This window comes from Boeremia exigua (assembly GCF_020726555.1).
Source record: "Boeremia exigua strain MPI-SDFR-AT-0100 chromosome Unknown C7974scaffold_11, whole genome shotgun sequence".
NCBI lineage: Eukaryota > Fungi > Ascomycota > Dothideomycetes > Pleosporales > Didymellaceae > Boeremia > Boeremia exigua.
This window is the reverse complement of record NW_025763528.1, coordinates 1002022-1014376: the sequence shown is the minus strand read 5'-3', so window position 1 is coordinate 1014376 and position 12355 is coordinate 1002022. Positions and strand designations below refer to the sequence as shown.

Below are 12355 nucleotides of genomic sequence, written 5' to 3'. Positions count from 1 at the left end.
TGCACGTGAAATGGACTTGCTACTAACTCGAGAAAGTGAGCACCCGAAGAGTAAGAAAACATGAATCGCGGACCGGTGACAAAGCCAGGAAGGGAAGGAGGTATGGAGAAGGATCAGAAGTAACACTCAATGGAAAGCGATAAGGGCATCAATCGACTCAATATCCTACAGTTTAGGCGGCAGCCGACGATGTACCAGCTATACGCCTCTTCATACGCTTGATTCCGGAATTCGCCAAGGCAATGCTATTCTACACGAGCTTCGAAGAAGCTCCATCATCATGATAGTAACGAAATCCCCGCCGTTATGACTCCATGCTTTTTTGAACCACCAAATAAAGCCTAACACCCGCCTTTTTCCGTACGGTCCATCCACATACCATGATCATTACGTTCCTTCCGTGCCAGCCAGCCCAAAGAGTCGTGAAACCATAGCGTGTAGAAGACATGACGTCCAGATGTACATTCGTCGAAAGTATTAGATCGGTTGAAAGACAAAGCTCCTCAATCATGCAAGAAAGAATCGAATCCCTACGCACGCAAATGCAACGAACACAAAACGTAGGGTTTGCTGTTTGAGCAAGCCAAAAACGTGAATTAGGAATGGCGGGCCGAGCTGCTGTTCGTTGTGGAGCAGCCCGGGGGTAGGCCATGGGGATGACTAGCGAACTAAGCTAGCGGCCTAGGGCTCTGCTGGGCATTGGTGAATAAAGCGTTCAGAAGACGCTCGACCTACAAATTATGTCAGTACCAAGTTCCACACAAAGACAGGTACGTGAGACTTACCTCAGGTGCCGCCTTGACGAAGGATAGATCCCAGAATGCATATGTCTGGTTCTTCAGGATCTCGAGCAAAGTAATAATGAGTCCCCATGGGTGAGGTCGATGTACCAGCAGGCGCTCCAAGAGCACTCTCGTAATCGTCTGCTGTATCTCAAGCGCTTCTTCATCGTCGTTTGGAGGACCGAAAAGGTGTAGCAACGCATAACTAAAGAAGTGCGTGTGGGTATTTGGGTACCGGAGCTGGTTGGCAATTGCGCTGATGAAGTGGAACTTGGCCTCGGGGAACAAGTCCTTGGCCAGCCTTGTCATCAATCTGGCAGCCGCGCTGTCGGAGTCGAAAAGTGGTCCCTTAGCGGCTTCGTTGCCCAACGTTGCAACACCGATGTAAAGAACCAATGCGTGGATCAGAGCTGGGTCAGCGGTAGTTGATACTAGCTCAAACCCGCTCTCTTTGGCCTGAGGGAAATAGATAGCGTCGCAAACTTTGCGAATGTCCTGAGATTTGGGTTCGGGGGCCTTCAAAAGGTTATCGACATTGGCCTTGATACCAGCTCTTGAAAGGATCTCCACAATATCGGTTCGGATGACAGGTGCCTGAAGGTTGTTCTCAAGACGGTCAACCTTCAGTCCTGCGGTGAACGGGTCTGGCATCTCCAAGATGGTGGAGGGATATGCGCTGACTATTAGGTTGCGGAGTTGAGTGCAATGCATCGGAATACTATTGCATAGGCGGAAATGATGCTCAACCAGAAACTCGGGGTAGTCGTGGTGGATGACAAGCAAGACGCGCAAGACTCCGCGGTAGAAGTTTTGAGCCACAATAGTTTCTCCAGTTGGCTTGATCACCTGTCCTGTGAAGACTAGGAGTGTTTCCATGAGACGAGCATATACATCCCAGCGCTCATCAGACTGGCCGCCTTCAAGCATGGCGGGAATGAGGATGCGGTGGGCGACAAGAGTCAGCCATGAAAAAGTGAACCTCTGAAAGTGGCTTGGTTGCAAGATCAGGAGAGCCCTGGCAACGCAGAGGAAGAGGCTGCTCTTGTGGTCCACCAGGTGATCTTCCTTGGTCGCTTCATTGAGACGGAAAAGGATTGTAGAGAACAGGCGGAAGAACACCTTCTGATTGAAGGCATCACCTCGAGTATCGTGGTGGTTACACAACACAAGGACAGTAACCACGAGTATTTGGTCGAAGTACTTGGCTTTGCTGTCCTTGGCACCCGTTTCGCGTTCGTCTTGGTAGGCGACGAGGTCAACGATGAGTTTGCCCAGCGCATCAATCTTCACTGTGGCAGTGTCAAGGTTCCCGGTGCCGTACAGAGAATGCTCCTGCTCGTATGCAGATACAGAGGCGTTAATGCAAGTGCGAATGAATTCGATGGATGTCTCTTGACTTTGCATGATATCCTGCTTGTGAAGCTGGTAGATAAACGCTCCAACCGTCTTCTTGGGTGTCTCTGGAAGCTGCAAGTGAACCCACTCGTCAAAGATGTACTCCAGCTGATCTTTGTAGCCAGTAGAAGGCGGTGTCAAGGATGTCTCCGCAGTCGATGCTTGCAGGTTGGCAACAACACGCTTTGCGATCTCTAGAGAGGGGTCTTCCGCCAACCAATTGGTAAGAGCGTCGATAGACAAGGCGAAATCAGCCCGGAACGCGCTTGGGTGCTCGCTAAGCAGCAGCTCTTCCAGCAAAGTGGAAAGCATTTCGATTGCAGCGACACGTCTTTCTTGAAGGGCTTTGGCGATAGTAGTATTCAGACGGTGCATATCCATCAAGCCAACTTCCATGAGTGCAACCATAACAGGAGCTTTGAAAATGCGGTCGTCGTCATGAAGTGTTGCAAGCCACATAAGGACTTGGCGCGAAGTTGTTACGGACAACTGGCAAAGGTAGCTGAGCAAATGTGCCATAACCTCCACCTCTAGGCGCTGCAGAGAATCGGAGAACAGGTGGTTTGTGACTTGGCCAGCAATTCTGAATGACCAAGTGTCCTTGTTGGGTCCTGCGAACTCGATGCTCGAAATGAGCTGGTCAAAGACGCGGTGTATCGCGCTGTTTCCAGGCTGTAGCTCGCTGATCCGCTCCTCAGGTGCATCCTTGATGACCTGCGTGAGCTCAACCAGGAGATCTTCGACAGCCCTCTGACCGCCTGCAGGACCTGGGGCATCCATGTAACCGTTCAACTGCTGTTGACTAGGGGGAACATGAGCGGATTGAAGATTTTGGAGTCGAGGCTGCTGTGTGGGCTGACGTGGCTCAGCAGGAGCGGCACCGGGAGTTGGCAGGTTCGGCACTGCAGCAAACTGGTCCTGAAGCACGTCGGGGACCTGGCGCCCACTATCCTGAGAGACGTTATTTGCGTGTGGAAGGCCCCGCGCTTGTCGACCGAAGTCCTCGTAGATGGCTAGCTGTTCGCGGTTCAAGCCTCCGGTGGTTTGCTTGTACGGTTCAGGGATGTAGAAAGCCCATGGACTGATGTTCGTGTCCTTGAAAGGCTCGTTTGGCCGCGTGTTGCGGAACATCCGACGCATGCGCACAGCTTCCTCGACCTGCATGTCAATCTCGGCAAGGGAAGACATCTCGGCTGCCTGCTCTACAGTATTGCAGACCAAATCGAGGTTGTCGTTGACGAACATGACCACGTGGCCTTCAGGAAGGGTCTGTTCTGGAAGGTCACGAGCCATGATGCGAATGTTGTTTTGGATGCTCATGCGTAGAGGTTCCTTGCAGGTTACTAAGGCCAAAGCACCAGAGAGAGCCTTCACGACAGTGTGCGCCGCAGTTCGAAGTTTTTCCTCATCGGGCTCCATCGCAAAGTCCTTGCTGATGAGCTGGGATGTGGAGATGGCAGCAATAGTAACGGAGCGTTCAACGACTGGAGCTATGATCTCCTGAATGGCCTGGTTGACAGCAGTAAGGAAGATCTTCTTGATCTGCGCTGGTGGAACTGCACTGTTACCAGATGGGGGATACTGCAGCTGGTTTGTGAAATCGGGCAAAGCTGCAGTGATAGCTGCAGACGAGAAACGCTCGCTTGGACCTCGAGCACGATTCAAGCTCATGATGGAGAGGTCACCGAAAGCATCGAGACCATCGGATACCATAGGGTTGATGAACTCCTCGTCGGCTTGAGGTCGAGCCCGAATGCTATTCGTTGGTTCGATCTCCTTGTGATCCAAATCCAAGCCCTTGCATAGAACTTCAATCTCGAATTTCTGGTTCAGCTTGAGGTCTGCGAAATGATACAGCTCCATTAGCACACCAAGGACTTCCATGAGCCATGGATTCGGGGGTTTGAAAACCGTGGACTTCGCAGCCTGCACCAAGACCTTGCAGGTGAACGGAATGACGAGGAGCAGCCTGTCAGTATCGTAGCCTTCTGTTAGGAGATCCTTGAACGAGATATTGCGGAACTTGACAGGTTGATCGCGAGCAATGGTCAGAGAGCCAAGCCACGATCCTAGATTCTTGAGATGGCCTCGCTCCGTTGAACCGAGCGTACCATCGTTGTTCAGCATTCGTACGACGCTGACATAGGTTTCGCGAAGAACCTCAGCCCACAACGTTCGGTTGTTGAGAAGTTCCAGCATATCCAGGTACAGCTGCTGGAAGTTGGGCTGCATCTTTGCGCGCTCTTCGACAAGGTAATTGGCAAACCACTGATGGTGCCGTTCTTCAACGGCTTCGGTAAGGTCTTTGATCTTGTCGCGCAAATTGCGCTCAGACACATTGTTCAAGACAAAAAGCACCTTGTCCTGTACTTCCTCATCTGGATCTTCGTATAAATCTGAGTGAAGAGGTGAGTCGACGTACAGACAAGAGAACTTTTGCACAGCGGATTCCTGAAGCGCATCCTCAATACCGTTTCCGTTAGACAGACCAATATTATTATGCGCGTCTCCGTTGACTTCGCCACCTTGTTGCCCAACAACCTCCTCGGCCTTGGCAAAGATCTCGGTGCCCTGAAGCCCGGGTACGATCAGAAGCTGGTCGCAGTAGTTGGGCCACTCGGACAGTCGGCTGGAGAAATGAAGCAGAGCTTGGAGTCCAAACTTGTACATGGAGTCTTCGGGTCTGTACTCTTGCACGGCTTCCAGGACCATGGCCAGTCCGACCTGCAGCGCAATCCTGGACAGTAGGTTGAAGTTGATTATGCCTCCAAAAAGTACTGCCGTTGTCGCCAACGCCTCTAATGGATATTCGCCAAAGCAGTTGTATTCGTCGAATAGCCCGTGGATCATGCAAGCGAACAGCTCCTGCTCCGCTGGGTCACGCGACTCCTTGTACTTCTTCAATACCGAGATGATGTCACGAACATCGCTCTCGCCACTGTACATGTTCTTGAAGTGCTCTTGCATTTTAGTATCCGCATCTGCTGGAAGGCCGTTCCCGTTCTGGCCATTGGCATCGATAATATCATCTACACCTTCTCCGTAATTGATGAGCCGCGGGTAAGCTTGGATGCAGTTACGTTGAAGAGGTAAGAGCTCATGTTCTGGCAATCCGCATTCGGCAAGGAACCAGAGCAATGGATAGACGGTTTTCACAGCGAGCGGCAGGCTGAGCGAGTGCCCATCCTCTCGTACACGCTGCATCTCATCCGAGGCTCTCTGGGTCAAAAAGTTGGTCAAAATGCGTCGAAACAGAAGACCAGCTTGTTCAATGGTCTGTTGCAGCCATGGCTCAATCTCGAATTTGCCACGCGCGTGCGCCTGCGCCGCCATATCCAGACTGATATCGGTATTGCTGCGAATCAGCGTTTCAGACCAGTCGTTGGCTTCAGCATGTTCCAAAATGAGGGTAAGAGACATAGGATCGGCGTTGTACGCATCGACGAAACGGTCCACGAGCCATTGAAGATCTTGCTGCCAAAGACCGTACAGGACGAAGTTGTAGATGGGCAGTTTCTTGTGGAAATATGGCTCGAAAAGCTGCTTCAAGGCTTGCTCTTGTAAGGCGCCCCATGGTTTTGGTACTGCAGCTGCTGCAATCAGGAACTCTGCCGTATGAGGATTGATCACAAGATCCGGGATGCCCATTATTTGAGCTGTGTGATATGTCTCCGATGTGCGAAAGATCATCGTGAAGAGGGCGCCTGTGGCATCGAGCGACACGAACGGATGTTTGACAGCTTGCTCTGCAAACGCCTTGACGTCGTCGGGCGCACTCTCGAATGTCTCCAAAGAGTATGAAGCGCGCAGTCGCGGTATTTGAGAGACATCCAGCTCCTGGGAGGTGCACTGCAGATAACACAGCAAGAAGTACAAGTGTGTTATCTCGTTCTGCCAAGTACCACCCCACAATGCCTGGATATCGAAGCTCTCGTTTTCTTGAGCAATTGGAAGGAGGGCGTTATAAATGGAGAGGAAGTGGGCCTTCTCGATGCGTAGGTGATCTCGATCGAATGCGTGTACGACGTCCTGCCAGTCCAATCGCTGTCCAGCGCGATGCTCTCGCAGAGCTGATACGAAATTCTTAGCATTATACCCTGTGGATATCGCTAGGAATAAGATGACTGAAGCCACTTGCTGATAGCCAATGTCTCTTGTTTCAGCCGATGCGAGGAGCTCTTTGCTAGCTTCCACGGTAGCTGTGCTTTGTGGTCCTGCTCGCTGTACCAGTTTTACCAGAGGGTTCCTCGAACCATCTGTGAGCTCAGCGAGTATGAGCTTTGATTCGACTAAGCTTGGTATTTGCATGTGCAAGGTCTGGTATCGGACTTGAATGGCGTAAGCCATGTTCATCTTCTTGTCCTCGTCCCATCCCTGTGGTGGGTCCTGTAACAGGCGCTCGACAATTGATGCGATGTACTCTGGACTTGTATCGTCGTTCTGATTGGGCTGGGCAATAGCTATCAGAAGGTCGTCTCCGAGGCTTGAGAGAAGTGCATCGGCTGCGAGGTGTTAGCAGTGGAGGCGGGTCGTGTTGCACGAGAAAACTCACCTTTGGGCCTCAGATCTGTCCTCCTGCAGGCGAGTGTGAGCATTGCCCTTGACAGCGGATCCAATTGGAAATGCGCGACAAAGGCGGCCAAGTCGAAGTCGCGAAACAAGTCTCCTTCGCTGGAGCTTATTGATTCGGCGATCCTGTCTGCTTGTTCTGGGTCCTTGCGCAGCTTCTGTACTTCAGTCACCAGGATCTGATAGCTGCCATTGGGGTCGGTGTTGCGGCCGGCAGTGCCGAAGACGTGCGCAGCGTTGTTCTGCAACACGCGCCGGAAGTATTTTGCGAAGACCTCCATGCCGTTCGAATCGATCAGCTAGCACGTGGTTAGCATCGCAAAAGGGAGATGGGCGGCAGCGAAGCCGACGGAGCCACCGACGCACCTTCCTGATCTGTTCGGTCTGCGTATCCCACTTGGCGCGGTCCTTCTCGTCCTTGACAGGGCCGAATTGACTAAGCAGCAGGAACACCTGCGCGATGACGATGCGCGAAAGGTTCTGTGAAGAAGCGCCGGAAGCGGGGTTGGCGGCCGTGCTGGGCGAGCCGACGGTGCTCGACGAGGGCGAGGCGCGGACGAGCTTCGAAGCTCCGCTGGCGGTCGGGGCAGGACCGGCGGAGGCTTGAGGGGACGCCGCGGGCTGCGAAGCGGGCTGGGCCACGCTGGTGCGGGACCGAGAGGACAGCAGCTGGCTGGCTGGGAGCTGCTGTCCTGCGGCTGCAAAGGGCGCAGACGAGGTCGGGGCCGCGGCCGAGGGATTGCGGCTACCTACGAGGCGCGCCGAAGCCGACGGGAGCGAGGGGAAGCTGGAGGCGGCGGGTGAGTAGGACTGACGCGAGCCGCTGGGGGAGGGCGTGCTGCGCTGGTCTTGGGCGGCGGCGGTGGAGATGGGCGTCAGACGGGTGCTCTGGTTGTGTCTCGGGGCGCCCCAGGGGTGTTGCTGGCTCATCGAAGTGGTATTTCCATGAGCAGCGCGAGGGCGAACGGGCGGGGGCGGGTGCGGCGATGGGGCGGGATGAGGGCGTGGATGGGCAGTGGTGATAGTCGTGGGCCGTTGCAGAGATGCTTGGCACGCGCGGTGCACTTGCCAGCTGCTCGCAAGTTAGCGAATGCGCCGGCACCGCACCGCTGCAACATTCGGGCGCGCGGCCAAACAGCGCCAGAGCGCCGGCAGAGGGCGCGCAGGCAGTGCCAGGCAGTGCCAGACAGTGCCAGGCACCGCTGCGAGAGACCCTGCGAGTTGCTGCCCGCCGTCCAGGGCGATGCTGCAGCCCGCCGTGGTGCCGCTACCCCACACTTCCCTGGCCGTGATGAATGCTCAGACGCGCCTCATGGGCGCCGCGCACGAGCACCGCTCTGGACAGCAGCTGCGTACTTGCCCTGGCCTCGATGCTGGTCCCCGCGCTCTATGGCTCCAGAGTGCAGCTCGCTGCCATAGGTATCACTGTGCGCTCGCTACCAGAACTATCACTGTGCGCTCGCAGTCTCGCGACGGCACCACGACGACCACAACGTGCGCTTCTGAACATGGGCCACGTCCAAACACACAGGACGTAGCCCTCAATTGATCTGACACACACATGCTCCTACGGCCAGCCCTCTCCCCGTTCGTGGTTGCAGACGGTCACGCCACACTAAATGCTGCTGCCCGAGTGCCCGCTACAGCGCCCATGGTGCACACTGTCTGCACTGCCAGACAGCACACCTGGCCGCACGATACCCACCCGACAGCTCATGCATACATGATACAGCAGACTAGCCGTCGTCGAGCCCTGGAGCCGCACTGGGCGCTCGTCTCACTGCAGCCCACGTCGTCATAGGTAGGGCTGCGCGCGCGTCTAGCTCCTTCCCGCTTGTTGTCCTGGGATACGCGACCCGTAAACACAGCTCGAGGCACCCCAGCGCACTGTCACCACCCACTCCCGGTCGCTGCACCCTGTCGCATCGCTACCCCATATATAGCCTCCCGCATTTTTGTCGCTCGTTGACCTGCACACTGCTCGCGCTCACGTCGAGCACCCGCCCCCCACTACACAGCCGGCACCATGCCAGGCACTCCGGCATCCGAGGTGCCCTCGGTGACGCTCTCGTGTACGGCACGCGCGCACATGCACAGAACGCCTGCTAACCACGGCCAGTTGCCAACAATTTCTGGGGAAAGGAGGATGCCGGCGTCGGGCCTCTGCTCGACCGCATGCACTTTGCGAAAGTCACCAACGACGAACTCAAGAGCTTCTACGCGGCACGGGCCGCCATCGAGGAAGAATACTCCAAGAAGCTGCTGCAGCTGTCTCGCAAGCCCCTCGGCTCCTCGGAAACTGGAACCCTCCGAATGTCCTGCGATGTCATCCGAACCGAAGTCGAGTCCATGGCCAAGGCCCACCAGAGCGTCGCGCAGCAGATGCACACCGAGCTGGAGGAGCCCTTGCAGGCGTTTGCCGGTGGGATGAAGGAGCGTAGGAAGATTGTACAGAACGGCATTGAGAAGCTCCTGAAGCTCAAGATGCAGCAGACGTCCACCGTCAACAAGGCACGCGACCGGTATGAGCAGGACTGTCTGAAGATCAAGGGCTTCCTGGCGCAGGCGCACATGGTCATGGGCCACGAGGAGCGCAAGAACAAGGCCAGGCTGGAGAAGACACAGATCAACCTGTCTACCACAAGCGCCGAGTACGAGGCTGCCGTGAAGGTGCTGGAAGAGACTACTGGCCGCTGGAATAGGGACTGGAAGGCTGCCTGCGACGTAGGTTGCCTCCATAACGTGTGAGTGACGACTGCTGACAGCTCGACAGAAATTCCAGGATCTCGAAGAGGAGCGCATCGACTACACCAAGAGCAGCCTTTGGAACTTCGCCAACATCGCCTCGACGGTGTGTGTCAGCGATGACGCCGCGTGCGAGAAGATGCGCCTATCGCTCGAAGACTGTGACGTGGAGAAGGACATAACGAGCTTCATCTCCGAGAGTGGTACAGGACAGGAGATACCCGACCCTCCTAAATTCATCAATTTCTGCCGTGGAGATGCCGAAACATCATCACAAGTGTCTGATGATGAGAACTACTCAGTCGCCCAGTTCGCAAGGACTATGAATCCCTCGTATCGCGCCTCGTCGCCGCCCATTTCGGTCTTCGAATCGCATCACGATCCAAACAATCCTTTGGCCAGGGAGCTTGGCTTACAACACGACACCCTACCAGTTCAAGATCAAATCAATGTCGAACCACAGTACACGCCTCGCCCATCGACAGCCTCTCGGCAAGTACAGCCCGACCCGCGCCTTGTGCAAGCACAGCAGCAAGCACGCCAGCAATACCAGCAAAGCCCGACATCGTATGAGTACCCGGCCGACGGCATGACCCAGTTCTGTCGGCCTACCCCACAACCTGAACGCAACACAGTCGCAAGCCCTGTCCGGCCTCCAAGCCGAGATTCACACAGCGACCACTCAGAATTCAACTCGTTCTCCAGTGTCGAGCCCCCGAGCGGATCTGCGTCACCCGGCAAGCCGATGCCGCTCTCCTCATTCAATGAGCAAAGTCCTGTCGAAGAGAATTCTTTCCAGAAGAAACGAGGCTTCTTCAACAGCCCCTTTGGCCGTAGAAAGAGCAAGCCTGAGGTCGAGACACTGGCAACTGTAACACCGGCAAGCCGCAACACGTGGGCTCCAGCGTCGAGGCAGAGTACAGGTGAAAACGTCAGCCCAACTCGCCCGCTCGGTAGGATGACTCGTCAGCCTGTGGTCCAGGACGCTGCGCGATCTGCTAGTCCTGAGCCAGTCGACCCACGTGCCAGCTTTCAGTTGAATGTTGGCAATAATACGTTCGACGTGGCGTCGCCCGACAAGAAAAAGCAAGAGCAGCAAAGGCAGGAGCCTGCAGACGAAATTGATCCTATTGCAGCTGCTCTTGAAGAGCTCAGGGGTGTCACAAAGCAAAGCACCTTACGCGTATCTGCTGACAAGTTCGCTGGTCTGGCCACCCCTCAGCCTCCACCTACACCGGCTGTTGGCTCAAAGCTGCCTGGAGGTACACCCACACCTTTGACCAACGTCAACTTGAATGCTGCGAAGCGAGGTACACCTCCACCTTCTTACGAGCAACCTCCAATGTCCCGTCTGGGGGCCCCCAAGCCCGCGCATACCGCGCGCCAGATGCAGAAAACCACAGAGATGTATGTCAATCAAAAGGCGAACGTCTTCAATGGGAATGCTGCGTCCCGTCCACCGACGCGTGGGAGTACCCAACAGGAGCCTCAAAGGGCGACATCCCCTGCACCGAACCGTGCTACTAGCCCCAGACCTAGCTTATACACAGCACCACAACGGTCATCGCAAGCACAGGCGCCTGCGTCGCCTACGGCATATAGGCCTGCGCAGCGACAGCAACCATCACCTGCACCTGCTTCTAACTACAATCGTACAGCTTCGCCGAACCCGTACGCAGGTTCTACTGCTGGTGGCCGTCCACGCGCACAAACCACTACTGCTCCCGCTCAAGCCTATGGTACTCCTGTTGGACGTAACTCATATTCGTCTACTCGAGGGGCTTCCCCTGCCATGAACTCTATGCCTCGGGCAGTTTCACCGCAGCCACCACAGCCAGCGTATGCGCAGTCACGGCCGGGATCTCGCGCGGCTCCTAGCTCACGAGCCGTGAGCCCTCAACCAGCATTCCGCCAGTCAAACGATCGGCCCGCAAGCTCACACAGTGCAGCGGCGATGTCTATGGCAGGGAGCGAGAGAGGCGACGGTTCCGTGTACAATGGTAGTGTTCGCGGTCGACCGCAAAGCTCATACTATGGTGGGGGTGGCAGTGGAAGTTCTGTAAGAGCCGAATCCAGAGTTCGCAGCAAGAGTCTTGCAGAGCCCAAGAACTACAACAGAGACGGAAGGATTATTCTAAACTATTGTAAGTGGCTCGAACATGATTTGTTGTGCTTTGGTTTCACTGACTGGTCCAATAGCACGTGCAATGTACACATACACAGCACAGATTCCAGAAGAACTCGCGTTCCAGAAAGGCGACATTCTTGCTGTCCTGCGCATCCAGGACGATGGCTGGTGGGAAGCCGAGGTCATGGGCAAGAACGGCAGGCCTGGTCTCGTCCCATCCAACTACCTCCAGCCTTGTTGATCTTCCGGGGACTGATGCATTGGCACAGTACACATTTTCTTCCGCCTCCAACGACTTTTGTATACTCTCTTCTTTCACGATCATTACGCATGTTATTGGTTCTTACTGGTTCTCGGAACCCAGACTGCAATTAGCGGGCGTCATTCGTTTTTGGGTATACCAGTGTTCGGGAGTGATATTGGGGTCGCTGAGGCACAACATTGCTATGTATATGACTGCTGTTGCACTCGACGCCCAATTATGCGTCTTACTATCATCTTATCTATCTGTACATGTGCTGGTGATACTAGTCTCAGCTTGGTTTCCGGTATAATATAATTCCTCACATCTCGACGTCAGTATTGCGCAGGCGGGGACAGCCACGTGTGGTGCGTCGTCGCTACCTAGGTAGCAGGTACCTGCACTGGTCACATATTGAGTCATCACAGCGACACCGATCGAAGGTGTGCAGCGCATCACCGCTCTTGCCCTCCACATTCGCTATTTGTTGAGGTC

The 12355-nt window shown here is 55.1% G+C and overlaps 2 protein-coding genes across 2 annotated transcripts; one reads left to right on the top strand and one right to left on the bottom strand.

Annotated features, from left to right (window-relative positions):
- Positions 1-347: 347 nt before the first annotated feature.
- C7974DRAFT_48596 (CCR4-Not complex component, Not1-domain-containing protein) lies at positions 348-7736 on the bottom strand. Its single transcript, XM_046146724.1, has 4 exons — positions 7113-7736; positions 6730-7045; positions 786-6679; positions 348-731 (listed from the first exon to the last, which is right to left on the bottom strand). Exons 1-4 carry the CDS (start codon positions 7674-7676, stop codon positions 669-671), a joined length of 6837 nt encoding a protein of 2278 aa, XP_045993437.1. The 5' UTR covers positions 7677-7736; the 3' UTR covers positions 348-668.
- An 805-nt stretch (positions 7737-8541) lies between these two features.
- C7974DRAFT_48576 (uncharacterized protein) lies at positions 8542-12090 on the top strand. The gene is made up of 4 exons (XM_046146723.1): positions 8542-8818; positions 8866-9470; positions 9520-11635; positions 11691-12090. Exons 1-4 carry the CDS (start codon positions 8773-8775, stop codon positions 11858-11860), a joined length of 2937 nt encoding a protein of 978 aa, XP_045993436.1. The 5' UTR covers positions 8542-8772; the 3' UTR covers positions 11861-12090.
- Positions 12091-12355: the final 265 nt, after the last annotated feature.

Bases quoted from the DNA above. Each gene is read 5' to 3' on its own strand.
- C7974DRAFT_48596 (XM_046146724.1), bottom strand. From the start codon at position 7,676: ATGAGCCAGCAACACCCCTGGGGCGCCCCGAGACACAACCAGAGCACC. The intron at 7,046-7,112 runs GTGCGTCGGTGG...ACCACGTGCTAG, and splicing joins AGACCGAACAGATCAGGAAG to CTGATCGATTCGAACGGCAT. The intron at 732-785 runs GTAAGTCTCACG...CATAATTTGTAG, and splicing joins TCGTCAAGGCGGCACCTGAG to GTCGAGCGTCTTCTGAACGC.
- C7974DRAFT_48576 (XM_046146723.1), top strand. From the start codon at position 8,773: ATGCCAGGCACTCCGGCATCCGAGGTGCCCTCGGTGACGCTCTCGT. The intron at 9,471-9,519 runs GTAGGTTGCCTC...ACAGCTCGACAG, and splicing joins ACTGGAAGGCTGCCTGCGAC to AAATTCCAGGATCTCGAAGA. The intron at 11,636-11,690 runs GTAAGTGGCTCG...CTGGTCCAATAG, and splicing joins AAGGATTATTCTAAACTATT to CACGTGCAATGTACACATAC.